At 37.1% G+C, this 27,924-nt stretch overlaps 1 protein-coding gene across 1 annotated transcript in view; it reads left to right on the forward strand.

Moving 5' to 3' along the window:
* Window positions 1–27,924, forward strand: part of Stk4 (serine/threonine kinase 4) — a 104,938-nt gene that overhangs the window by 5,505 nt on the left and 71,509 nt on the right. The window contains exons 3-9 of the mRNA XM_074074842.1: window positions 6,284–6,412; window positions 7,770–7,884; window positions 9,800–9,964; window positions 16,115–16,282; window positions 17,078–17,215; window positions 19,321–19,449; window positions 20,042–20,228. Of these exons, the coding sequence (XP_073930943.1) occupies window positions 6,284–6,412; window positions 7,770–7,884; window positions 9,800–9,964; window positions 16,115–16,282; window positions 17,078–17,215; window positions 19,321–19,449; window positions 20,042–20,228 (1,031 nt within the window). The remainder of the gene's footprint in view (window positions 1–6,283; window positions 6,413–7,769; window positions 7,885–9,799; window positions 9,965–16,114; window positions 16,283–17,077; window positions 17,216–19,320; window positions 19,450–20,041; window positions 20,229–27,924) is intronic.

Raw genomic sequence — 27,924 nt, forward strand, 5'->3', positions numbered from 1 at the left:
AGATAATACTAATTAGATTATAATTCATTAAGTTTTTTAAAATTTATTTTTATTTATTTATTTTTTTTGGGGGGGTGTCCTGGGATTTGAATTTAGGGCTTCATGCTTGCTAGGCAAACATTCTACTGCTTGAACCACATTTCTAGCACCATTAGGTTGTTAAGAATCAAATATAGATACTTTTATTTGCTAATCATAGCTTCTGACTAGTGTGTAATAATTGTGGCTTCAATAAAAAAATGAAATTCAGCATTTTAATTATTGTAGCTTTCTGAAATACAGTCAATAAATGAAGGACTGTAACCACTTTTAGAGGTTTCTAGGAGATCCAAAACGTAAATTGGGAACCGGTATATTTCTTAAAATACAGACTTGTTTTGGGTGCTGGTGGCTCACATTTGTGATCTTAGCTACTTGGGAGCCTGAAATTGAGAGGATCATGGTTCAAGGCCAGCCTAGGCAAATAGCTTGGGGACCCCCCGCCCCACTTCTAAAACAACCAGAGCAAAATGGACTGGAGGTGTGACTCAAGTAGTATAGAATGCCTGCTTTGCAAGCACGAAGCCCTGAATTCAAATAGCTACCCCCCAAAAAGAAATACAGACTTGTGAATGAGTTCATAGAATACTGCAGAAATGATGCTTTGTAATAGACAGTGGCTATCAATGACTTTCATGATGCAGTAGGGAGTACATCATAATTTATTATATGTTTATATACCTTTTTAATTTTATTATCTTTATTTATTCCTGCTTCTTTAATGACCAGAATATTAAAATATTAGGATAACCTTTTCTTTCTTTCTTTTTCTTTTGCGGTACTGAGGTTTGAACTCAGGGCCTCACACTTGCTAGGCAGTCACTCTACCACTTGAGCCACTCCGCCAGCCTGGCATGTTTTCTTAAGCTTTTGTTGTTAACTTTTGAGTAGGTAACAAATTCATGTTTCACATATAGTTTATGTATATATGTAAGCAAGTGTGTATGCATACATACATGAATTTTTAATCCCTTAGCAGTACTTCTTGTTCAAGAGAAGACCTGACATACTAACTTGTAAAAATGTTTTCTGTCTAATGACTGTATACTCTTTAAAGTCAGCCCCCAAATTGTTTTGGGGGCTAGGGTTATTTATACCTACAATAGATCTGCAGTAATGTCAAGTTTAATCCTGAATTACATGGAATAGTTTTTCATGGATTACCTCCTTGTGAAAAACATTAGTCTTCAACTCTCTGTAAGTTGGGAAAATACTCTTTGGAATCCAGCAAGAAATCAAGCAAAGAAGGGAAGGAAAAGATAACATCAGCTTTGCTGCCATAAGACAAGTCCAGGATGACTGAACACTGCCAGTTGACTGGAACCATTAAAGGTATGGGTTGGTGACAGTCACTCTACATCTCTTGCCTGTCCCATTTTTAGCTTTAGCTTGGCATTCTTGCTGTTTCCCTTAAGGCAGTGTATCCATGGCCCTTAATCATAGGTTATACTTGGAATAAGATATACTGGTAGGCGTAATTGTTTATGTAACTAACTTGTTTTTTCCATTTTCAATGAAAGTATGTTAACAGTAGTAAGAATGTAGTCTATTGAAATCATATAGTCATAGGTTAAAACTCTTGCTCTATTATTTATTAGTCATAATAAACAATTGAGCTTCAGCTTAATGTTTTGGAAACTTTCAGTCCTCATCTGTAAAATGAGGGTAATAATAGTGTCTATTTCATAAGGTCATGGCAAGTATTACATGTGACAATAAGGTTAAAACATTAAGTACAGTGCTTGTCACATAGTAAGTGCTCAGTAAGTCACAACTATAACTACTTTTAAGTGTATCAACTAAAGCATTTTCAGACCATATCATATCAAATCAAAGTTAAATCTTAAAGTATGCTTAGATGTTCTTATAGGTGACTTTGGATTGATTGTCCTTGGGGAATGTCAAAAGAAAACTATAGACAGAATATGTCAGTAATATAATGTAAGAAAAAACTAAGCTATTAATGATTTTTAAAAATTGTATTTTAGGTCTGTGAATGGCTTCAGCAGAAAACTTGGAAATTTCTCCATAAAGATATCACCAGGGAAGAAAAAAAAAGGCATCAATTCCTTTTTTTATGCTGTCACCTTTTTGCTTTTTCAAATGATACCATAGATACTTGGATTTCTATCATCCAGACTTAACCTGAGCAAGTTGCATGGAACTAGCAAGCTCCTGAAGGAAGACCTTAACTGCACTTCCTTTCTAAACAGAAAATGCCATGACATCCTTAAATGTTTCTGAAGAATGAATGGATTGTGAACTCTCACTGACTTGTGTCTTGTGCAATGAGCTTCTCTAAAAGAACTGTGTTGGATTCTGGAGGCTGCAGTCTTCCTCTGTTTTGAGGAAGTCGTGTGGATCTGTGGCAGGACAGCCATAGCTTGAACCAAGATGAGTGGGGAACAGTCAAATTGGATCCTGGCACCTTTTGACTTCTATTTACTGAAAGTTTTACACATTGACTTATTTAAGTTTTTATCATAGGATAGCAAAAGCATCAGGCTTACGGTTTCATTGCTAATGAGTGGTACTATTTAGCTTGGCCTCAGGGACTATTATTTCCATTACATTGATTTCTGCTTTGTATGGCTTTCTGACATACCTACTTCATTATGTTTGTTCTTTGTTTTGTTAGTTAAACTTCATTTAATTATTTAGTTTTCATTGTAGGGAATCTGGTGTTGAGGGACTTGCCTATAAGTGCTAAAATCTTCTAACTCTTCTTCATATTACTATAAGTATAGTATGTGGAATCATGAATCTTTGTTCATTGCTCATATGAGCTATTGGAGTTTTCTTTGCTATCAAGGTAGCATAGGAAGGTTAAGACAATTGTTTCAGTACATTGCTGAGTGAGGGTTTTCAGAGCTCTCTCCATATCTAATACATAATGGGTAAAAATTCTAAATATTTAATTCTTAATATAAAGAATGGTTAAATAAATATATCATTTATAATAAGAATACATAGACAGATAAGGAGTGGGGATATAAAAGCATCTGTCATAGTAAGAGGAAAGACAGATAGTCCTGTCCTCTCAGGAGATTGCAGTTAGGCTTTGTACATAAAGTTGTGAGCTGAGACTAGGGTTGTCTCCTGAATTAAAGCTGAAATAAAGGGCAGATAGAATGGCTCAAGTGCTAGAATGCCAACCTAGTAAGCCCGAGGCTCCGAGTTCAAATTCCAGTATCACTTAAAAAAAAAAGGAGGATACTTACAAAAAAAAAAAAAGCTGAAATAAATTTGCCTGACTATTAGAAAGTGTCATTTGCTTGTGACCTGAAGAAAAAGTGAAGGTACCAATTTGACAATAGGAACAGGAGTCAGCACTATATTTTGAATGGCAAGACCCCCAAAATCCTAATGTAAGACCTGGTTCAAGTAGTCTAGCTCATACCATACTGATCATTGTGGCTCCCTGCCATTTCGTTCTGTCTCATCACATGTTAGGGCTCAGAAGCAGTGGAGCCAGGTGAACATGTACTGATACTACATTTGATCTTAGCCAAAAGGTGGAGAAGTTGACCATGAACTGAAACCTCTGCGATTGTGAGCTGAAATAAATTCTTTCTCCTTTAAGTTGTTAATGTCAGGTATTTTGTCAGAGCCACAGAAAGCTGACTAATACAAAAAGTTAAAAGATGGGAATAACAGCCTTGAAAGAAGAACGGTAGATTAACATGAACAGTTGACTTAGTGAAAAAATTAAAGCTTGAGAATCTTGAAAATGAAAACTTCAATTATTGAAGTTTTCAAAGCCCAATAATTTGGTAAATAGTAACTAGATGATCTGAAGAACCTTTTTAATAGAACAATGGAAGTGAGACCATAAATGAGTCTAATCACAAAATGCAAGGCACAGGAATACAGTTGGGAAACCATGAGTGTCATTGGCTCAGTAGGAATTCTAGAAGGAGATATTAGAAGAGAAAGATGTAATAGAGAATGCTGAGATATTCCCATACTTGAATGACATGAAAAAGACACTCAAGAAATTCAAGTAAATCAACTGTAGTTTTAGTAAAATTGTAAGATGTTAAAGACAAAGAAGACATTAAGAGCTATGAAGAGATTACCTCTGAAGAGTGAAAATCCAACAAATGCAGACATCCCAGGAACAGTAGATACTGAAAATGACAATAAAAATGCTGATGGAAAGCTATTGTTGAAACAATTCTCCAGCAAAATGTCATTCCAGACTGAAGCTGAAAGACATTTTGGATGTATGGGATCTAGTGTATCAATACCTTTGGGAGCTGGGGCTGGTGACTCATGCCTATAATCCTAGCTTTTCAGGGGACAGAGATCAGGAGGATCACAGTTTGAAGCCATCCAGACCCTATCTCGAAAAACCCATCACAAAAAAGGACTGGTGGAGTGGCTCAAGGTGTAGGTCCCAAGTTCAAGCCCTAGTGCCACAAAAAAAACAAAACAAAACAAACTTTGGATGGGAATAATAGTATCCAGCTGACAGTGGCTAACTTACAAAGGCATTTTATAACATAATAAATAAGAGATTCCTGAAGTGGGTGATTGACTCAATAATGGTTTGGTATAGGCAGTTCACATAGTCTCAAGCTGGTTCCATCAATTTCATGCATCATTCCTCACATGTCAGTAACGAAACAAGAAGGGAAGTGACAAGTGAAAATGCGCCTTCTCTTGTGCTTGTCTTACCTGGTAAGAAAATCTTTCCCAGAAACTGTTCAGCAGAATTCCAGTCAAATACTGGCCAGAACTAGGTCAGATGCTAGCTACTACTTCAGTCGCTTGCTTAGCCTATCATGATTTATCCCTTGGTACCAAGTGCATCGCCATCCTAACTCAGTTATTTTAGCAGGGAAGAAAGGGCAGTCGTTGGGTTGTTCACACATGCTCAGCTCTTGCCTTTCTAATGTCAAAGTATTTGATACCATGTTTAAGCATCATTATATTAGTTTTGTAAACAAGGGATTGTGATGGCACTTTCTATGTGGTCTGCATAGACTTTTTAAACTTTTATGTTACTTTGACATTGGGTATAATTCTTGAGCATCTTTGGCAGCTAGAGTGTTCTGCTAGTTTGTGTCACTAGTCTATTAAGTGTAACTGTTACTTTGATTTTTTTTTTCACCAAGACAGTATTTAGAACAGGTGTGCTTGGGAAAATATGAAAGACAATTTGCAAATTATTTCACTGAGAACTGCTTAGAATTCTAATGAAAAGTCTTTGTAATATTCTGATGCTATTTCATTTGCTCTTCATAAATGTCTTGGGGGGACAGTATTGGGATTTGAATCCAGGACCTTGTGCTTGCTGGCTGTACACTTGAGCCATGTCCCCAGCCCTCTTCATAGTTGTTTCATAAGGTTGTTTGCACTTTTATTATTTGTTTTTTGAAAAACTGGGGATTGAACCCAGAGCCTCAGCATGTTAGGCAAGCACTCTACCATTTGAGCCATGCCCTGCACTTTTGTCATTTTACAGATAAAAAATTGAGACACAAGGAAGCTAATAATATGTTGTTAAGTAATAGATAATGTAGTGGAGATAGGATTCCATTCTAGGTATTTTTATTCTAATGTTTATGTAGTCCCAAAATTGAATGGAGATACACATTTTTTATTTTGATAAATAGGAAAGATTATAGAAGGCAAAAAAGATTTATATATGTACTGCTTATCTGATACTAGCATTAAAGAAGCTTAGATTTTAATTCATTTCCTTAACATTTTAAGCATTGTTGCAAGCAAGAGGAACAAGGACAGAAAGAGCTTGTGGTACTAGAGTAAATGTAAGAAAACAAATACTTCCATATTTTACCCCAATGTAGTTGCGGAGAGAAGGTAAGCATTGTATTCAGACACCTGGGTTCAACTCCTGAGCTAACCTCTTATTTATCACTTATGTAACCTTGGGCAAATCATGTTACCTTTCTGAACTTACTTACATTTACTTGTAAAATCACCTCTTCTCTGTTCTTTTTGTAACGGTGAGTTGAGATGAATTGAAGTTTCTAGTAGACATCAGGCATGCAAGCTATTATTATTTCATAATAATTCATTCTTAAGTTTAGATGTGGTTTTAAGGTAGCGTTTTTTTCCCCCAAAGCTGTCTCAGTTTTGCAAGTACACACACACACACACACACACACACACATCACTTAGGGATATAAATTAGAGTTGCTTGTGTTATACTACTTCTTACCTCTTGGCTTGCTTTGCTTTGGGTGTGTAAATGTTCTTTTTCCTTCCATTGTAGGTCCTATGGCAGTGTGTACAAAGCTATTCATAAAGAGACTGGTCAGGTTGTTGCTATTAAACAGGTTCCAGTGGAATCAGACCTGCAGGAGATAATCAAAGAAATATCGATAATGCAACAATGTGACAGGTAAAGACAGGTGGGGTTTCTTTGGAGAAAACATGGCTTTGGGTTTGCTGTGATTATTTAGAGTTTAACACCTAGATTCACTGATTTCTATATTTTGTAGAAGGGAGAGGTCAATGACATCACTATACATGTTCTTTATGTTTTTGTAACTAAACTTTTCTAGTTCCTATAAAATATTTTTCTTCAAGAATAAGCTCTTTTAGAAATTAGGAAGGGGAGGAAGGGGGAGAGAGGAGGTGGCACAAACAATGTATACACATATAAGTAAATGTAAAAACAAAATAAACAAAACAAAAAAACTAGGAAGAGCCAGAGGGTGCTGGCTTTTTTTTAGATAATTATCTCTTTTACTTCCTATTAAGAAACACTTTTTTTTTTTTTAATTTCCTGCAGAGATCACTAAGACAAAACTCAAATTCTTTTTAGGTTTAGAAACTGTAGAATATTAGATTGGTCTATGAAAAAAAATTTCTTTTTTAGGTATTACTGTTCCTTCCTTCATCTTAAATTGTTTAAGTCGAGAGTAATTATTTTATTTTTGAGGAACTAAGATATGTCAAATTCTGTAGGCAGGAAGTCAGCCCAAACGTTGACCACAAAAAATCACGTGGTGTGCTCACAATATGGGTTGATCACTATGATGGAGCAGGCTTCTCCAGCACTATTTAGATTTGAGAGAAGAATGAATTTAAGGGAATGCCAGCTCTAGGGAGTTGGAAATGGGAATGAAAAAGTTTTGTGCTTGAGGCTGCATAATTCTTCTGATTTCTTCTTGGTCAGATCAACTGAGTGTTTCAACAATGGAGAAGGTGGGAAAACCTAGCCGAAAATTTGCCCAGAAGCTCTTAAGTCTTACAGACTTTGAATGCAGGCATTTCTCATATTATCAAATATTCCTCTATAACATTTTTCATGGATTCATGATGTTTATTATATGCATATATCATTCTTTCTTAAATAAACTCCATAATGTTGAATGAACATTTAAATGATATCTAAATTTTCACTTTTGTTAATAGTTCTTTGTTGGTAACTACACTTTGAAACCTTGGTTAAAGTACCCACCCATTTTTTGCACTTTTTATCATTCTTTGATGTTTGTTTGTTTGTTTTTGGTATGAACTGGGGTTTGAACTCAGGGCCTCATGCTTGCTAGGCAGGCCTTCTTACCGATTGAGGTAAGCCCTTTTTATTACTCTTTGAATAAGTAATCCTATTTTACATTCTTATCAGGAGATCACTCATTTTAGCCTTCACTAAGAATGATTGATCTTTTGATGAGTAGTTTTTATATATTTAACAGAATGAATTCATAATTAAAGGCCATTCCATTTACTTGTATTGTGTCTCTCCCCAGCCCTCATGTAGTCAAATATTACGGCAGTTATTTTAAGAACACGGACTTGTGGATTGTTATGGAGTACTGTGGGGCTGGTTCTGTATCTGACATCATTCGATTACGAAATAAGACGGTAAGTTTCCTTCCAGAAGAAGCTATTGAGCCACTCCTCTTATGCCGTCTTCTTTTCTCTGGCCTTTTATTCATGTACTTCTGGTGCATGTCTAGAGAGAACTCTCAAATTCCCGCCTTTACAGGGCTCTTTGTTCTTCTTTACTCTTATCTCCTGAATGTGACAGTTTTGAAACTACTTCAGTCGAGTGATTTTTCACATGCTTTATTTATTTATTGTTTAATTTTGGTTTGGATTTTTCTTCTACCTAGAATGTTCACAGATTAACTTTCTCTACTTTCTGCTAATCAGAGAATAATCTTACTATAAAAGATTATTAGCTGTTACTGTGATTGATGCTAAGACATAACAGTCATGGGTTCTGGTTCTATTTCAGTTGCTTAAACTATTTATCGTTCAGTAAATACTTCTGGAATGGTGCTTGAGGCCTTAGAGATTCAGTAATAAGTGAAACAAGAAAACAACTCTGCGTTCATGGTAGCACACTTTCTAGTAGGGTAACAAAAGGCAAATATCTCATAACTAGAAAAGCGGTACCATATAGTGGTAAATGCTGTGAAGAAAATGAATGAGGATGGGGTGATGGTATAGTACTGTAGATGCTTGATGGGTTATTATAGTGCAGTAGAAGGTTGAGAAAGGTCATTCAGAAGAGGTAACATTTCAAGTAAGGTGTGAATGATAAGGAGGGAATAATCAATGCAGAGATCTTTTAGCATGTTTGAATGTTAGAAAGAAAGCCACTGCGAGCAAAAGAGAATAGACAAAGGGGAAGGGCACCGTAGGAGATTGGTTAGATAAGTGAGCAGGGCTTGATTATGTTAGGTCTTGTAGATCATGATGATGTGGCTAAATTTAATTCCAAGTACAATGTAGGAAACCATTGATGGGTTTGAAGAGAGTGAGAGAGCCATCTGATTGTTTATTTAAAAAGATAACTAGCTTCTCTGTAGATTCTGAGTGGATAAGAGTAGAAATGGGAAAGTTTAGCCTTATTTTTTGCCTCAATAAGAAAAATAAAGAATATCCGTATGAAGTATTTGTGAAGTTGTGAAAACTTAAGTATATAGAAGTATGTTGTAAACTATGATGTATTATACAAATTACAAGGTGGGGACTACTTTGAAACTCTGTCATAAATTTTGGATTATTTATACTGAAACTGGATTGTTGATCTCAAGTGTCCTGGGGAAATTGGTGATTGAAGACTCTGGACCAGGAGTTAAGAGTAAAGCAAGCACAAGTTTGTTGACAGGGTAGCAAAGTCCCTTATATGGGAGGGGCTTTGGTAGGGTGTGAGCAGATCTGGCTTACATTTTGAAAGGTTTGTTGGGGCTTCTGTGTGGAAAATACACTATAGAGAGTCAAGAGCAGAAGTGACAAAAACAGGAGACTAATAGAATAGTTCAGGCAAGATGTGGTAATGACTTGAATTAGGGTGATTACAGAGGATATATTTTGAACATGGAGAAGAATAAAGTCACCTTTTACTGAGAGAGTAAGCGATGTGGGCAAAGTAGAGTAGTTCTGGTTGGGAGGTGGGAGAGGGCTAGGGTGGAGATAGAGCTAATATTCTTTTTATACAGTTCTGGGGGTTGGATCCAGGGCCTTCACACTTTTTAGACAAATGCTCTACCACTTGAGCTATGTCCCCCAGCCCAGAAATAAAGAATTTGATTTTGACATGTTCTGCTTATGATGCTTGTGAGGTATTCAGTTGGAGATGCTCTCAGCAGATACATGAGCCTGATGTTTGGGAAGAAATATGGTCTGAAAATATTACAGAGTGGTCAGCATGAGGGTGGTACTGTAAGCAGCCAAATGCTGCTTATAGGGAAAGGAGTCTGGCTATAACTTCCTTTTTCTAATGTGTGATGTAAACAGATGGCATTTGAGCTTCTCATTCTTTTTTCAGTTAACAGAAGATGAAATAGCTACAATATTACAATCAACTCTTAAGGGTCTGGAATACCTTCATTTTATGAGAAAAATACACCGAGATATCAAGGCAGGAAATATTTTGCTAAATACAGAAGGACATGCAAAACTTGCAGATTTTGGAGTAGCAGGTCAACTTACAGTAAGTAAAAATGTTGCTTGTCATGAAACTTTCAGCCCTGTTCTGAGGAAGCAATTCCTTTTACTTATTTTTAAGATACAGTCTTGATTTAATTGTGTTAGTAAAAAGGTTGTAGAGTCTATGAATACATTACCAAGCTAATCGGTTATTTTAAATCCTTTCTTGGGGTTCAGGTCACATAGTTTAACTTTTATAAAAATGAAAACTAAAACAAGAAATGATAGAGTATTAGTGTAAATTCTATTGGACTATATCAGATTTACAAAAGGAAGAAAAATTAAACCATGCTGCTTCCTTCAGTAAGGCATAGCATCATCCCATTCAGCTTCCAAGTAGTGTTGGACTATCACAGTACTGAATACTCTCATGCTTCCAGGATTATCTTTTGGTTCTTCTCCTATCTCTCTAGTACATGGCAGTAAAAAAAGAAACAAAAACTGGGTGCCGATGGCTCATGCCCGCAAACTTCAATTTCAGTTTGAAGCCACCCCAGGCAAATAGTTTGTGAGACCCTATCTTGAAAAAACCCATCACAAAAAAGTGCTGGTGGAGTGGCCTGGCATGCGTGAGGCCCTGAGTTCAAACCCCCAGTGCTGCCAAAAAAAATAAAATAATCTGATCTTGTAATTATCTGATCTTGTAAAATACCAAATATATGTTAAAGTATGTATAGAAAAGTAGAAACAGTTCTAGACAGGTATGCACTCAAATTTACAAAAATATTACATATAGGGGCGTTCTTAGGTGGTAGAATGAACGTGTATGTGTGTGACACAGAGATTGTTTAGAATTAGTTTTATGTACAGTTTTTAGTTTAAATCTGCCTGGAACATATTAGGGCTAGTCTCATAAGTATTGTAACAGCATAGAAATTGCTTTGATGTTTAAAAAAAATCGCTTATTTAATACTATGATTTGTGCACTTTCCAAATGTGGTTGTGTCACAAGTAAACCATATCAAACAGTAATCAAACTAAATCTTAAGGAAATCAAATTGAAAAATATATCCTCCTAGTGCTTTATCAGAATATAATATTAAAATTAAGAATACCCATTACATACAGTAATATTTTTACTGATTGGAGGATTACTCAAATGTTACCTCTAATGTTCTTACTGCTACAATGCCTGCCTTGGCAGAATTCACCTCCCACCCCTCCTTTTTTTTTGGTGGTACTGGGGTTTGAACTCAGGGATTCACACTTGCTAGGCAGTCACTCTGCCACTTGAACCACTCTGCCAGCCCTTTTTTGAGTTAGGCATTTAAAAAAATTTTAAATTTTTAAAATTTTTGTGCTGGGTAGGGGTACATTGTGGCATTTACAAAGGTTCTTAAAATATACCAAATATATCATACTTGAATTCATCCCCTCCACCATTCTCCTTTATCCACAACTTCCCATTTGAGAAATAGTTTCATTCGTGTGCATATAGTATTTGTACCATATTCACCTTCTTACACCTCCTCCCTTTCACTGGTATCAACGCCCCGCCTGCCCCAAGGCAGGATTTTGCAAAAGGAAGGAAAAAGAAATGACATTTTTGCTTGTTTAAGATAGCTGCACAGGGAGTTTCTTTGTGGCATGTCCATGTATATATGTATTATAGCCCAATTTGGTTCATTTCCTGTATTTTTCTTCTTTCTATTTTAGTCCCTTTCTTATGGTTGTTTCAGCTAGTTTAAAAATTCTATATTCATTCTTGTATAAAGAGTGGCCTTCCCTTAGCGTGTCCTATTTTTCATAATATTGGTACATTTGTATTAGGTCTATAGTCCACACATGAGAGAAAACGTGATGTATTGGGCATTTTTGAGATAGGGTCTTGTGAACTATTTCCTGGGGCTGGCTTCAAACCTCTATTTTCTTGATCTCTGCCTCCTAAGTAGCTGGGATTATAGGTATGAGCCACTGGTGCCGGGTCTCCATCCCTCTTTAATGTGACATGTCATTCACTGTTTTTAGTGTATTCACAAAATTGTGCAAACTTCACCACTGTCTAATTCCAGAACATTTTCATCATTCTCCAAATAAACCGTACCCATAGCAGTCACTCCCCAGTTTTCCCCCCAGCCCTGACAACCACAAATATACTCTATATCTTTATGGATTTGTTTATTCTGTTTTTTGTTTGGTTAGTTATTTTGGTGATACTAAGGTTTGAATGCTGGACTTTGTGCTTGTTAGGCAAGTGTTCTACCACTTGAGCCACACTTCAGGTTGCTGGATTTACATATTCTTATCATTTCTCACAGGTATATTATGCACTATATTTGACCTTTTGTTTCCTTTTTATTTAACATTTTCCAAGGTTTATCCATGTTGCAGCATGCATTAGCCTGAAGCGTTAATTCTTTCTTCTCTCTCTCTTTTTTGTGATACAGGGTTTTGCTAGGTAGCCCAGTCTCTCCTCAAACTCATTATGTACCCCAGGCTAGGTTTGAACTTGAGGCCCTCTTGCTTTGGCCTCCTAAGTGTTGGTTTATAGATGTGCACTGTGGTGTCTGGCCTTTGCCACCCCCCTCCCTTTTTTTTTTTTTTTTTTGGTGGAACTGGGGTTTGAACTCAATGGCTCCATGTTTGTAAAGCAGGCATGTTGCTGCTTGAGCTGAACCTCCAGTCCTCTTTGCTAATTTTTTAAATTTTTTGTTTTGTTTTGGGTAGTACCGGAGTTTGAACTCAGGGACTTACATTTGTTAGGCAGGCGTTTTACCACTTGAGCCACTCCACCAGCTCCCTTTGCTCATTTTTAATTAGGTTTAATTTTAATTGTTTATTTGTAAGAGTTCTTTATGTTTAGATAAAGTTCCTTATTTAGATACATGATTTGCAAATATTTTCTTCCATTCTGTGGGTTGTCTTTTCACAGCATTTTTTCACTCAGGGCCTCATGCTTGCTAGGCAGGTGCTTTATCACTTGAGGCACACCTCCAATCTGTTTTGCTCTGGTTATTATGGTGATGGGATATTGTGAACTGTTTGCCTGGGCTGGCCTCAGATTGTGATTCTCTCGATTTCAGCCCCCAAGTAGCTAGGATTACAGGCATGGTGCCTGGCCAGAAGTTCCTAATTTTATATGGAAAGATTCATCAACTTTTGTCTTAGAGTCTTTATCTTTGATGTCATGCTTAAGAAGTCCTTTTCTGCTTCAACACTATATAACTGTTCATCTGTACTTTCTTTTAGTGCCGTTGAATTTTTTCTTAAGAAAAGCAGCTGTATTAGGAAGATGAAAATGGTAGTATACTAACATGAACAGTTAGGTTGTGTAAGTGAGTTGTATAAGGAAGGATCTGAAAATTCCTTTTTTGATGGACTTGGACCATTTTTACATGCACCTTGTTCTTTGCTCAGACCCCTTAACTTCAGCCTGCAAAACCATGGCTTAGTTTCCCTGCAAAAGAGATTGGAAATCAAATTTCTTAACTATCTGTATTACTTGAAGGAAAGGCACATTTGTATAGAGCACATTTTATAGAAACATTTAGTCTGAAAAACTTCCTATTGTTATAACTTACTGCAAGGTGAGTGCATAGAATTTTGTTTTTTATACTTAAAATTTCAACTTATTTGAACTTACTTTGGTAAAAGCATAGAGTTTTAAAAATGACTAACCAGATATTCAGTGCTTCTTTTTATTTTTAATTTTTTTGGCATAATTCACCCTTTGCTTGCTGATTTGAAATAACTTTTTTTTTGTGTTTTGGCTGTGCTGAGGTTTGAGCTCAGGGCCTCACACTTTCTAGGCAGGCGTTCTACCACTTGAGCCACTCCACCAGCTCTTGGAATAACATTTTAATCAGACATATTTTATATATGTATAATGTACACATATATGTAATACATACATATAGTATATGTATTATATACACATACATATGTGTATATGTATAGTCAGATGTATAGTCATACATTTGTGCATATATATGTATACGTACATATGTGTGTATATATGTATACATACGTATTTTCTGTTGCTCTGTTGTTGTACTAATGTAACTTTGTACTACAGCTGTAGTTAGGTGTTAGAATCATTCCTTAATTTTCAAAAGAGTTCTAGCTGAGTATGCATTTCTAGTTGAAAACAACTTTGAATACCACGATTTGAAAACACCCCTGCAAGTTTGACGTTTCAGAGTTAAGGAAATGACTAAGCAATAAGTTATTTCCTGTGTTAATTTTTTGCATAGGACTGACAGAGCGATTCAGAAGTTTTACCTGTCATTTGCTCCTGACTGGTGTAACCTAATTCAGAGACATTTTGGAAGGAACATGGTTGATAATAATGGATGGTCCTTTCACATCTTTAGTTCTGTGTAAAAGTCCTTCTTTTTCTTACATGCAAGAACTGTAGAACTCTAGGAAGTCTCTCTGTCTCTATCTCTCTGTTTCTCTCATTTTTGGTTTTTTTATTTTTTGAGACAAGGCTGCCCTAGGATTCACTATGTATCCCAGACTGGTCTTGAACTCACATTCCTCCTGCTCTGCCTCCCCGGTGCTGGGATTACTAGCCTGTGCTTTCAGGCCTAGTGGAAGACACTTTTTTAGAAGGGCCGTGCCATTTTGGGAAAGTATGCAAGTGGTTATTTGCTGTAATGTGTACTGTATCCACATGTTCTTTAAGACACAGTTAAAACTTTTTATGTATCATTTTTACATATAAACTAAAACATTTTCCTGATTGCGCATGTAATATGTGCTCATGTAAGCTGTGAGAATGTTACAACAGACATATACAGGACTTAAAGTAAATTAGTGATTCTGCCTTCTAGGTATAATTGTTGTTAATAGTGTATATTACTTCAGAATTCTTTTTTTGCTATGCTGTAACCTTATTTTCATCATGATATGCATATTTTTCTTTTATAAAAACAAGGCTATGTTATATATTATTTTGCAACCTAAAATTTTTGCTTCACAATAGCTTACGCATTTTTTTTCATGGTGGGAAAAGGTATATATCTTTATTTTTGTTTTATTCATTTACTTTTGAAACAGAGTCTTGCTGTATAGTCTAAGGTGGCTTTGAACTTTAGATCTTCCTGCATCTGCCTTCTAAGTGCTGGGATTGCAGGCAGGTGCCACCATGACTGGCTCTTTGAATTTTGTTTTTCTTTTTTGAGTGGGACTGAGGTTTGAACTCAGGGCTTTCTGCTTGCAAAGCAGATACTCTGTTGCTTAAGCAACACCTCCAGTCATCTTTGAAAAAGTTTTTAATGTAGTCTATATAGGTGTTTATTATTTTTAACTTACTCCATTTTTATACTTTTTTTTAGGGACAGGCAGTACTGGGGCTTGAATTTAGGACTTTGTATTTGCTAGGCAGGTGCATTACTGTTTGAACCATGCCTCCAATTCTTTTTGCTCCGGTTATTTTGGCAATAGGGTCTCACTTTTTGCCTAGGCCAGCCTGGACTGCCATGTCCTTATTTTATGCTTTCCACCATAGGTGGGACGGCAGGCATGCACAACCACACTCAGGTTTTTTCTGTTGAGATAGGATCTCATAAACTTTTTTTCCTGGTCACAGTATTGCTCAGGCTGGTTTTAAACTCCTGGGCTCAAGTGATCTTGCTGCCTCATGTTCCTGAGTAGCTGTGACTACAGGTGTCTGGGCTGATGGTCATTTTAGTTGTTTACTTCTTATACAAATATTTCTACAATCTTGTTCATAGGTCTTAGAGCACTTGCACATAAGACAGATTTCTACAACTATATTTGGATCAAAGGAGATGGACATTTAAAAATTTAATAAATATTGCCAGTTCATCTACTGAAAGTTGTATCAGTTTATGCTCCAGTGGCATTGTGGTTTAGTTCCAGATTTTCTTTGCTGTTATCGGCACTAGTTACTAATTTTAAAAAATTGTCACTCTTTGTGTTTTAATAATTGATTTAGAATTGTCTTGTTTCTTGGTCATTTGAATTTCTTTAGTGTCTTGCTTAAGTATACCTTTAATCTTTTTTTTTTAGCAGTTCAATCCTGGACTCATGCTTGCTAGGCAGGTTCTCTACCACTTGAGTCACTCTGCCAGCCCTAGCACCCTAGTATGGTTTTTATATATATTTCAAGAAGGTATTATTTATTGTTGAAAAGTCTCTTTTTTTCAGTATTAATACTTAATGTCAATCTCTCCCTTTTCTGTTTTAGGATACCATGGCCAAGCGGAATACAGTAATAGGAACACCATTTTGGATGGCTCCTGAAGTGATTCAGGAAATTGGGTACAACTGTGTGGCAGATATCTGGTCTCTGGGCATAACTGCCATAGAGATGGCTGAAGGAAAGCCACCATATGCTGATATCCATCCAATGAGGGTAAGGAAGTAGAAAATCAGGGGTGTAGGTTGTTACTTGTCATCATTAGAAAGTTAATTCCAGTGATTTACTGGGTTACCTTCCAAACAATAAATAAATCAGTTGTTTATAATTGATAAGTGACTGAGTTATCACTTTCACTGACTTTAGGTATAGTTACTAATTAAATATAATCCACACCTCTGCATTCTAAAGGCTGTGTCTTCTAAAGGTTGTCCCTTTAAAAGATTCAAGTGGTAGAGCAACTGCCTAGCAAATGCAATGCTGAGTTCAAACCCTCATACCACTGAAAACCAAACAAACAAAAAGGATAACCACTACTCAGCTCCAGCCAAAGTTATGTCAAAACATAGATGTTTAAACTATTAAAAACATATATGTATGTACATATAAGCAAGTCGAACTAAGCATTTCTGTAGCCTGTGTTCTGCAAAGGGACATTGTGAAATTTTTTTTGTTTTTTTGGTGGCACTAGGATTTGAACTCAGAACATGCTTGCTAGGCAGGTACTCTATCAGTTGAGCCACTCTGCCAGCCACATTGTGAGGTTTATGAGACTGTATATGAGAGAAGAAAGGGGTAGCAGAGAAATAAATCAGGTTCTCTAATTGTCATAATTTACCAAGCTTCAAATGTTACTCTAGTTTTTTTTTTCTGTACTGGTATTTGAACTCAGGGTTTTGTGCTTACTAGGGAGGTGCTTTACTGCTTGAACTATACCTTCAGTCTCTAGTCATATTTGTATTGGAGCAACACTTTCATTTTACCAAATCTTTTTTTTTTCTCCTTAACCAGGCAATCTTCATGATTCCTACAAACCCACCTCCCACATTCCGCAAGCCAGAGCTGTGGTCAGATAACTTCATGGATTTTGTGAAACAGTGTCTCGTGAAGAGCCCTGAGCAGAGAGCCACAGCCACTCAGCTCCTACAGGTATGAGTCACCCTGTGAGGCTGCCTTGACATTTCATTCATATGCTGACCAGAAGATGCTGCTTGGAGGCAGAGAAGATGTATAAGAAACTCCCTGCCTCTAGGGAGGCTTAAATCTATCTGAGAAGGAAGACATAGAAAATAATCTTAACTGATTGAACAAAGCAATGCAAGAAAATACAGGGTTGCTTGGGCTTAGAAAAGGTAAATTGCTATTGAGTGAGCACTGCTGTGTGCTGGTGCTTTGCACATTAATGCCATTTAATCATCACAATAGACCTTGGGAAAGGTGGGTGTTTTTTCACATTTTTGGGCTGGGGCTCGGCATCAGGGTTTGAACTCAGGGCTTCATGCTTGCTAGGCAGGTGCTCTTATGCTTTGTGGTACTCCACCAGTCCTTTTTTTGTGGTAGGGTTTTTAGAGTTAGGGCTTCCTGAATTAATTGCCTGGGGCTGGCTTTGAACTGTGATCCTCCTGATCTCTGTCTCCTCAGTAGCCAGGATTTACAGGCGTGAGCCACTGGCATCTGACCTGTTGTTTCAGTTTTATAGGTCAGAAAAACAGAGGCTTAGGTTAACTCATTTAGAGTTGCTCAGCTTATAAACAGTGGGGCCAGTGGTAGAACATGGGTCTTCCTTCCTTCCTCCCTTCCTTCCTCCTCCTCAAACCCCCCACCCCCTTCTGTCTGGCTGTGTATCTCAGGCTAGTTCAAACTTGTGGTACTGCTGTCTTAGCCTCCCAAGATCTGAGATAATGGGCATGTGTCCCCATGCTAGGCCGAACTGGGTCTTTCTCATTCCAAAAGCAGGTTTTTCCATCAAGTCTACCATTTCTGACAAAACTGAGATCATTGGTGGGTACCATTGTAGCTCAGGATAAGAGGAGAGCACTTTGATGGTATTGAGGTACTTCCCTGGAGGAGGGAGCGTCTGTGCTTGGACTTTGAAGGATGGATGGAATTTGGCAGGTGGCCACTATGGCCTAATGCCTAAGGGCTTGCATTCAGAGGTAATACTGCCTGTGTTTGAGACCTGGCTCCAATTTACTCGCTTTGTGACCTTGGACAAGTAACTTAGCCTCTTGCTTCCTTAGTTTTCTTTTTTATAAAATGAGAATAAAGTACCTCCCTCAAATGTTGTGAAGTGATACAATGTGTATAACTTTGAACAATGTGTTACACATTGTGAAGATAGTTTTGGCATAGACTTGATAAGTATCTCCTATTATTATTGGACTAGGCTAGTGGTTTTCAACCAGTTCAGACCCAGTGACCCATTTTTCTGGAATGAAGCTCATAGATAATAAAATCTGTTCATGCTCATAATTTAGAGTCAGTATTATCTATGATATAGTGAGAACTACAAAGATAACAACTTATCATAAGATAGTATGTGCATCAGTGTAGAAATCAACTGCAGACACAGTGCATCTGTTATATGTTTGAGATCAGTTTTAGTACTTCTGCAGTAACCGTACTTTTGTATTAAAACCCTTTTAACCTAAATATATAGTTGCAAATGTCATAATACATTGAATACAACAAGTGGGATGAGTAAATTATGCAGTGACTTTTAAATAGTGTCTTTATTTCATTTAAGTCCCCCTATCCAGAAATCACCCCCCAAATCTCTGGATTCTGCATATCTCTTGAAAAAAAGTCAGTGTTTATATATATACATGTATATATATGTATATTATAGTGTAATATAAATTCTAAGACATTTGAAAGATGTGCAAAATGTGCCACAGTTCATTGTCATGCAGGACTGGTGGTTCATCCTTCTTAAGATTGCTGATGTCCCCACCTCCCATCCCATGCCACATGTGCTCTCCAAACATTGTGACAACAGGCTCCCAATGTGTTTACAAAACTTCTTGTAGGAGCTGATACCACTGCTTTGAGAATCTAGATTAGACAGAGAAAAGACATAGGTATTCCAACCAGTCCAAAAAGCATAGCCAAAGTCTGAATTTGTATCTGTCTTCTCATAGTGATAAAGAAGGTGGTTTAGCTATTGTCCAAACTATAAAGAGAAAAATTAGATTCACTGATTAACAAATATTATCAAGTACCTACTCTGTCTAGTGTCTACTTTATTGTTTAAGCACCCGTTTGTCAAGAGTGCCAAAGGAGTGTCAATACTGCGGGACTTAATTAATGAAGCCATGGATGTGAAACTGAAACGCCAGGAAGCCCAGCAGCGGGAAGTGGACCAGGATGATGAAGAAAACTCAGTGAGTGGCAGGCATTGCTGGGGTCTTGAGGCATGAATGCTTGTTAGTTAGTGATTGCCATGTTGGATCAGCCTGGAGCTGATCTGTGTCCTGGCCAGGCTTGCCAGAGGCTTTCTGTGCTTGTTCTTCCCTCAGTGCTTCCTAAAATCCTTTTGAGTTTTATTCTTATCTCTATGTCTTTTATTCAGTTTAACTTTTTGTTTGAGAGAGAGAATGCTCAGGTCTGAGACTTGGTTTTTCTAACCTTTTTGGGGAAATCTAGGATCCATACTTAACATGTAACTTTTACCCTTATAGACTCCCTTACAATCCTGAGCTTCTAAGGGTGATTATGTCAGCTTCTTAGATCTACTTTGCAAAAGTCTAATAAGAAGGAGGGAGAAGAGGCCCCTGTAGGATTAGATATGCTGCTCTCATATGGGTAAATTTATGATCTTTGGTTAAATAAGTAATTTCAGTCCTTCAAGGTAAGTTTAGAACCTGAAGACATATCAAATCCAGAAATAATTGCACCAAGATGAGTAACAGTAATTAGAAAACTCATTGTTTTGATCAAATTAGCCCCAGTTTTGAGATTTTTGTCCTTTTATAGGAAGAGGATGAAATGGATTCTGGAACGATGGTTCGAGCAGTGGGTGATGAGATGGGCACTGTCCGAGTAGCCAGCACCATGAGTGATGGAGCCAATACCATGATTGAGCATGATGACACGTTGCCATCACAGCTTGGCACCATGGTGATCAATGCGGAGGATGAGGAAGAGGAAGGGACTATGAAAAGTAAGGCTTTGATGAGGTACACTAACTTCTCAGACAATGCATACACATTCCAGAGAACACTTGTTCACATAGTCCACATAGGCTCAGTCTTGAGTCCACTCTTCTGTTGCCACAACCAAAGTAGGTTTTATATCAGAGGGCTGTGCAGGGCAGGAGGTGGGAAGGGGTAGAGTAAGTGTTTGGAGTCAGAGGCAAGAAAGTGCCAGCAATGAGAAGGGATTTTGCTTTTCAACCCAACCAGCATTCTTTCATTGAATGTTGTCATTGAAAGCAGATTTATACGTTATTTTGATGCATAATTCATCCCAAGGTATAATGAAATTCTAAGTACAGTATATATCTTCAGTTCATTTTCGTAATAGTTTGGCTATCTAACCAAGGTTTGCCAAACACTCAGTCAAGGATGACTGTACAAATTTAAAAAAAATTCTGTCAAGTGCCTTCAGAAGTGTCCATCTTGCTGCTGCTGCTGCTTTTTTTTTTTTTGAGATGGGGATCTCACTTTGTTGCCCAGGGTAGCCCTGAATTCCTATTCTCAAGTGATCTTCCGGTTTCAGCCTCCCAAGTAGCGGGGACTTCAGGTACCTCTCACTGTGTCTAGCTCTCTGCTTTTTTTTAATCTATGAGACCCTTTTTGCCTTTGATGAGAAGTGATACCTTAGGGTAACATGCTCTTCTCTACTTTTTAGCTATTGCCTCTCCTTACTCTGAGCATTATAGACTAGCTCTCAGAGAAAAGCAATTAGAAGTAAAAATGATAATGATTGAGTTGTATAGGTCCAGTTTACCTTAAATCTGCATAGGTTTAAAGCCCAAAGTCTTCTGTATATATATTTTAAATTCTTTATATTTTTGCAGTGCTAGGGCTCTAACCCAGGACCTTGCTCATTCTAAGGAAATGTTCCACCACTGAACTATATCCCCAGGTCCCCTTTCTAAAATTTAAAAGCCTTTCCTGTAAACCATGGATCAGCAAGCTATGGTCCACAAGCCAAATCTGGCCTGGTAATTTTGGTAATAAAGTTTATTGGAACATAGATATGGCCATTTACTTACATGTTGTCTATGGCTGTTTCGCTGCTAAAAAGGCAGAGTTGGGTATTTGTAAGAGAGACATCTGGCTCCTAAAATATTTGCTGTCTGACCCTTTTCACACTGAAAAAGATTACTAGTCTCAGCTCTAGACCCTTTGCTTTGTGATTAATTCATTCAATAAATTTTTCTTTTTTGCCTGTTGTTTCCTGAGTAGTTTGCTAAGTGTCAAGAACAGCAAGGAATGAAGAAGCAGCCCTTGCCCAAAGGAGCTGATTATCTAGTCTGGGGGAAAGACCACTAATTATAGTTCAGTGTATGAAATGAGTTCTAACATAGGAGTAATCTGAGGGTGCTGTTAGAGCAGAGTGGAAGAGTATTTCATTTAGACTGGGGGTTTCTGGAGGAAAAAAGCAGTGAAGCTGGCAGCATGCAGGGTGGGCAGAGGTGTTCCTGCAGAGGAAGTAGCGTGCACAAGGTCCTGGGCAAGAGGATTGAGTTTAAGGAGCTGAGTGGCTTATTGTGGCTAAAATGGACAGTTATAGGGCAAGGTTCTCAGGTGACTCCTGTAATCTCCATTTTTCAGGTCATAGTCTGTGTATTTTTAATCAATCTCTTGTTTTCAAAGGAAAATATTTTCTATTTTGTGGCTCCGGTTTGTTGTCTGTTTGGCTTCTGATCAGAATTACATATATGATGAAGGGATGATAATAATGTGGATAAAACTTTTCTGGAATGTAATGTGTATCAAGAATTTAAAAAGTTCAGACCTTTGATTCAGTAAATTCCATGTCTGGGAATCTGGTCTAAGAAAATAAATGAATATATAGACAATTATATTCAAGAGTATTCCAAAACATTGTACTTAAAAGTATAAAAAAAAGACTGGATTCATTTAAATGGTCAGTAGCAGATGATTGGTCAGATTAATTATGGTGCATCCATAGGATAGAATACTGTATATACAAAAATATTAAAAATCCTGTTTTGAGAAACACTTAGTGAATTGGGGAAATATTTGTTGAGTGAAAGAAAAAGGAATGAATATTACAGCATGACTATAGTTTTATAAATATAAAAAGATTATATATATGCATATAATCACATATATATATTTTCATATATATATATATATATATATATATGAAAAGAAGAAGAAAAAAGGGCTGGGGAGAAATAAATCAAAATTTTAAAAGTGGTTGTTACTGGTACCTGATGCAGTCTTAAGTAGAACCTAGGAGAAGGCAGAATTTCACTGAAACCTAAAGAACAAGTAGAGGTTAGCCAAATGTGCTGGTCTAGAAGATACATTAGTAATTTTCTTCACTGTTTTGTGGAACACCCATAGGACAGAATAGCCTGTCTTCCTGAATACTTATTTGCTTGATGATAAGGAAAATTCACATTTTAAAAATTTCTATTGAGGCTAAAGGTGTGGCTCAAGTGGTAAAGGGCCTGCCTAGCAAGCTCAAAACCTGGAGTTCAAACCCCAATACTGGAAAAAAAAAATCTTTACCAAGCATGGTGGCTCATACCTGTAACCCTGTTTGGGAGGTTGAGATCTGAGGATCATGGTCTGAGGCCCACCCTGGCAAATAGTTTGAGAGACCCCATCTCCAAATTAACCAGAGCAAATGGACTTGAGCTTGTGGCTCAAGCAGTAGTGCAGCTGCTTTGCAAGCTTGAAGCCCTGAGTTCAAACCCCAGTCCTACCAAAAATTAAAATTCTGTTAAGTTCCAGATACCGTTTTTATTTGAAATATTTCAACAGTTTAATTCTCACAATAATGAAATAGATTTTTAAAAATTGTAGTCTACTGTTTAGAATTAACAATTAACATACTGATTTCTTTTTAGATATGTGTTATGTGTTCTAAGAAAAAAACACCTGTGACTTTACTGGCAAAGTTAAGGCCTCCAATATCTCTTCTAATCACATTAATCATAAATTTGGTGTGTAATTTCTTATGCTTTGTATTTTTGGTACATTTTGTATATATCTACAAATAATAGCTGTTGTCTTTCTTGAAGATGCTATTGTATGGCATACCTTTTAACAGTTTGCTGTTTTTAAACAGGGAGCACACTGTATTTGTCTTTTTTCTTTTTGCTGAACATTGTTGCTTCTAGTTTTTTTGGCGGTACTGGGGTTTGAACTCAGGGTCTCACGTTTGCTAGGCAGGCACTCTACCACTTGAACCACTCTGCCAGTCCTTTTTTGTGTTGGGTATTTTTGGCATAGGGTCTCATGAACTATTTGCTTGGGCTGGCTTTGGACCATAGTCCTGATCGCTGCCCCCTGAGTAGCTAGGATCATAGGCTTGAGCCACTGGTGCCCAGCTTGCTTTGGTTAGTTTTGAGGTAGGGTCTTACTTTATGACTGGGCCAGCCTGAACTGCGATCCTCCTATTTATGCTAACCATGTATGTGGGATGACAGGCGTGCACCACAGCACCCAGCCATTGGTTGAGATATGGGCGGGGGGGAGGTCTTGTGAATTTTTGTATGGGCTGGCCTTGAACCATTATCCTCCTGATCTCCACATCTCCACCTCAGTAGTAGCTAGGATTATAGACTTGAGCCACCGTGTACAATCACTCTGCAATTTCTCTGAGAGGGAATGGCTTCAGAGAGGTTGTTACTTCTTCATGGTCCCATGGCTAATAAGTGATAGAGCTGGGAATTGAAAACATTCCAGAGTATATGCCATTTTCATTCTGCGAAATTTCTGGTTTGTTTCGGTTGCCTACACTTACATTCATAGGCATTAGACTCATAATACAAAACTTAAAAACTAATGGTAAGTTTCATACTGTCTTCCAGTAAGATTCCAACAATGTCTTCTGTTTGTATTTTTAAAACAATTATTATATATGTTATTTATTATACTCCTAATATAGCTGTTATGAGTACTAGTAATAATTATGAGCAATTAGGCAATTAATATATACCAGTCACTGTGCTTAATCCTTTTTAAGCATTTCACATATTTTAATCATTACAGTCATCCTGTGTGGTAAACATAGTAACAATTTTATAGCAGTTGAAACTGAGTTGCACAGAGATGAATTAACTTGCTTCTGATTACATAATAAGTAAAAGAAGAGCCAACATTTGAACCCTGGTATGCTTGATTTCAGAGCTCACACTCTCAACCATTCCTTTATTTTGATCCAGAAGAGCCCACTTAACAAATTGTGGGTGCCATGACTAAGGCTTATGTTACAGCTAACGCTGATCTCAGCCTGTGGTAATATACCTCTCTTTGTTGGCTGTTTCTATCTCCTCTACATATGTTCCTAGGATTTCCAGAAGGGAAGGGCAGATGATTTTCAAAGGGGGCTTGCCTCTGAGGCTAATGATACTGTTATGTCTGAAGGAAGATGTTTCAGATGTATAGATCGGAGCCTATGGTAAAGAGTCAGATTTCAGTTGGAGGGGGGAGTTTAAGTGAGGTGAGTGAGAACTGATTGCTTTATAAGTAGATCTCAAGAATACTTGTTAGAATCCTGATAGGCAAACATAGTCCACACTACTTTGAAAATTCCTGTGTGGATAAAATACCAGATTGCACATCTTTTGCTGCTGCTTTTTTTTTTTTTTTGTTCTGGGGATTGAACCCAGGGCCTCATCCTAAGCAAGTGCTCTATTTTTGCCAATAGAAGAAGGGGACCAGGAACTAGAGAAAAGGTTAGTTCAAGAAGAATTAGTTTAGAAGGTAACACATATATGTATAGGACAGCAATGCGAGTCAACTCCCTGTATATCTATCCTTATCTCAACCATCAAAAATCTTTGGTCCTTCCTATTATTGCTTATACTCTCTCTTCAACAAAATTAGAGATAAGGGCAAAATAGTTTCTGCCTGGTAGCAAGGGGGTAGAGGGGGAGAGCAGGGGGGTGGAGGGGGTATGGGGGGGGGGAAGGGGGGAGAAATGACCCAAACATTGTATGCACATATGAATAAAAGAAAAAAAAAGCGCTCTATTTTTGCTTTTTGAATAAGGATTCTGAAAGAAGTTTATTTGTCCCCAAGAACTGAGGTGTATATTACCATGCTGTGCAAGTGAACTGAGAGGTTGTCAGTCAGGATTGTTGTGCTTTCTCTGGCCAGCAGAGGGAGCTCTGTAATAGGTTATGAGTTAAATTGTGCTCTTGTCCACAATCCCTTCTGTGATTGGCTTTATTCTAGATCAAGACCATTATTTATTTGCCTTTAAATGTATTTTAATTTAACTTCAGCAACACTAGGACAGTATCTTTTATTTAGTTAGGAGATTGAATACTTCATACTTGGCAAAGTTCAAACAAGACTAAAGTCAGGTAAAACATTTCAACATTTTTGGAAGAAAGTTATTTTATGTGTAAAAATAAATTCAATTTTTTTTTTTTGGCTGGGGATTGAACCCCAGACTTTGTTTTGTTTAAAAAAAAAAAAATCTTTGCGTTTTTTTTTTTTTTTAGCAGAATTCAGGGCCTTGTGATTGCTAGGCAAGTGCTCTACCACTTGAGGCACACATCCAGCCTCCTGGGGCCTTGTGTGTTCTGGATAGCACTCCTACCAATGAGCTACATTCCCAATTTTTTTTTGAACTCAGGGCCTCATGCTTCCGAGGCAGGCACTCTTACCTCTTGAGCCACTCTGCCAGCCCTTTTTCTGTGATTTTTTTTTTTTCGAGATAGGGTCTCACCAGGGCTGGCATCGAATCGCAGTCCTCCTCATCTCTGTCTTCTGGGTAGCTGGGATTACAGGTGTGAGCCACTGGTGCCCTGCCCCAGTCCTAATTTTAATCTTGCTTGTTTTTAGGTTGAACACACAAAAGTCTAATATGAATAGCCCTTTCCTTTCCTCCCCCTCCCCCCTCCCCTCTTCCCTCCTCTCTCCACTTCCCAGTTTTGCCTGTGGCTGGCTTGAACCACAGTCTTCCTGATCTCCACATCCTGAGTAGCTGGGATTACAGACATCAGCCTAGCTATTTTTTACCCCCTTTGGATCCTTACATATATTTTTGTGTCTTCCTAAGATCTTCAGTGCAGTGTTGGGTAATAGTGAACATTCTTGTCTTGTTCCTCACCTGAAGGAAGTTCCTCTGCTTTAACATTGAGTCTTATTTTTGCAGTAAGATTTAATAGATCTTTCTTCTTAGGTTAGAGACGCTCTTGTCTATTTCTAGTTTGAATTTCTTCAAATCAGAATTGGTGTTAAGTTGTTTTGTTTTTAGCTGGCCCCTTAGCCATTTAATTTTCAGTTAAAATTGTAGCTAAAGAATTATAGTTAAAGAATGTGATCTCTGGGATAGCAGTTCTTTGGTATTTTTTGAGACATTTGTGGCCTAGCATGCTTGTTACTAATTTTTGTCAAATATGCTTTGTGTGCCTTAGCAAGAATGTGTATTTTCTAATTGTGTGGTGCTGGAATTCATAAGTATCTATTAGATTTAGTTTACTGATTGTCTTTATTTTTATTTCATTTTTTGGCAGTTACTAGAGTTTGAACTCAGGGCCTTGCAGGTGCTCTACCACTTGACCCATGCCCCTAGCCCTTTTTTACTTTAGTTATTTTTCATGTAGGGTCTATATAGCTTTTTGTCTGGGACCAGCCTTGAATTGCGATCCTCATATCTTCATCTCCCATGTAGTTGGGATTACAGGTTTGAACCACTACCCCGGCCTGCTAATTATCTTTAAGTTGTCTGTTCTTCAGTTTTTAATACTTGATCTTTTGGTTTCTTAGGAAGAAAGTTTAAAATTGTCATTCTGTGGTTATGGATTTGTTTAGTTTTTCATAGTTTGATATGTACATTTTTGGATTTTTTTTTGCTTCATTTTATTTTTATATTTTGAGGTTGCATTATTTGGCATATATAGACTTAGATTCATAAACTGGTGATAGAAATTATTATTCCTTTTATATTTTTGGCTTTTCAACATCCCTTGGCTATAGGTGGATTGACTGTTAGATTCTTGCTGTACAGAATGGAGAAGTTGAAGATTAGACAAAAGTGTAGTGTCTTGTCTAAGATCACACTAGATTTTAAGCTTATTTTGACTTCTAGTTTTTGCTGCCAGTTCTTGTTAAATATTGTTTAAAAAAAACAAAAGCCTGCATTTTTTTATTGAAAGGTTCATTTAACAGTTTCCTAATAAAGTACTAGTATTTGTTTGTTTCTTTTCTTTTTTTTTTTTTTGAGGCAGCTGGCCTCTAACTCATAATCCTCCTGCCTTTGCTTCAGACTCTATAAAAATGCTGTTTTGAAGTTGTTGGCTTTTACTAATTGATTCAGGATTTCTCTCATTAATATTGATAAAAATGTGTGCATCCAAAAATCAAGCACATCGTAGAGACTTAGGAGAATGTTGTTACTAATATATATTACCCATAATGATATATTGGCACTGAACACCATTAGTATTGCTATAAAAATGATTTTATTTATGTATTTTTTATTTTATTGCTTTTACATTTACTCACATGTGTATACATTGTTTGGGCCACCCCTCCCCCATGATTTTATTTTTTTTATTAAGTTTGTTTTCTCTTTTTTGTGTCTTCACATGCAGAAAAATAGTTGCACCATTATCCATTCTCAAGCAAATATCTTTTTTAAAGCAAGAGAATTCTCTTGTTTTAATCCTTATCAAGTAGAGTGTTAATATCTCAAAC

Source organism: Castor canadensis, chromosome 5 (assembly GCF_047511655.1).
Source record: "Castor canadensis chromosome 5, mCasCan1.hap1v2, whole genome shotgun sequence".
Taxonomy (NCBI): Eukaryota; Metazoa; Chordata; class Mammalia; order Rodentia; family Castoridae; genus Castor; species Castor canadensis.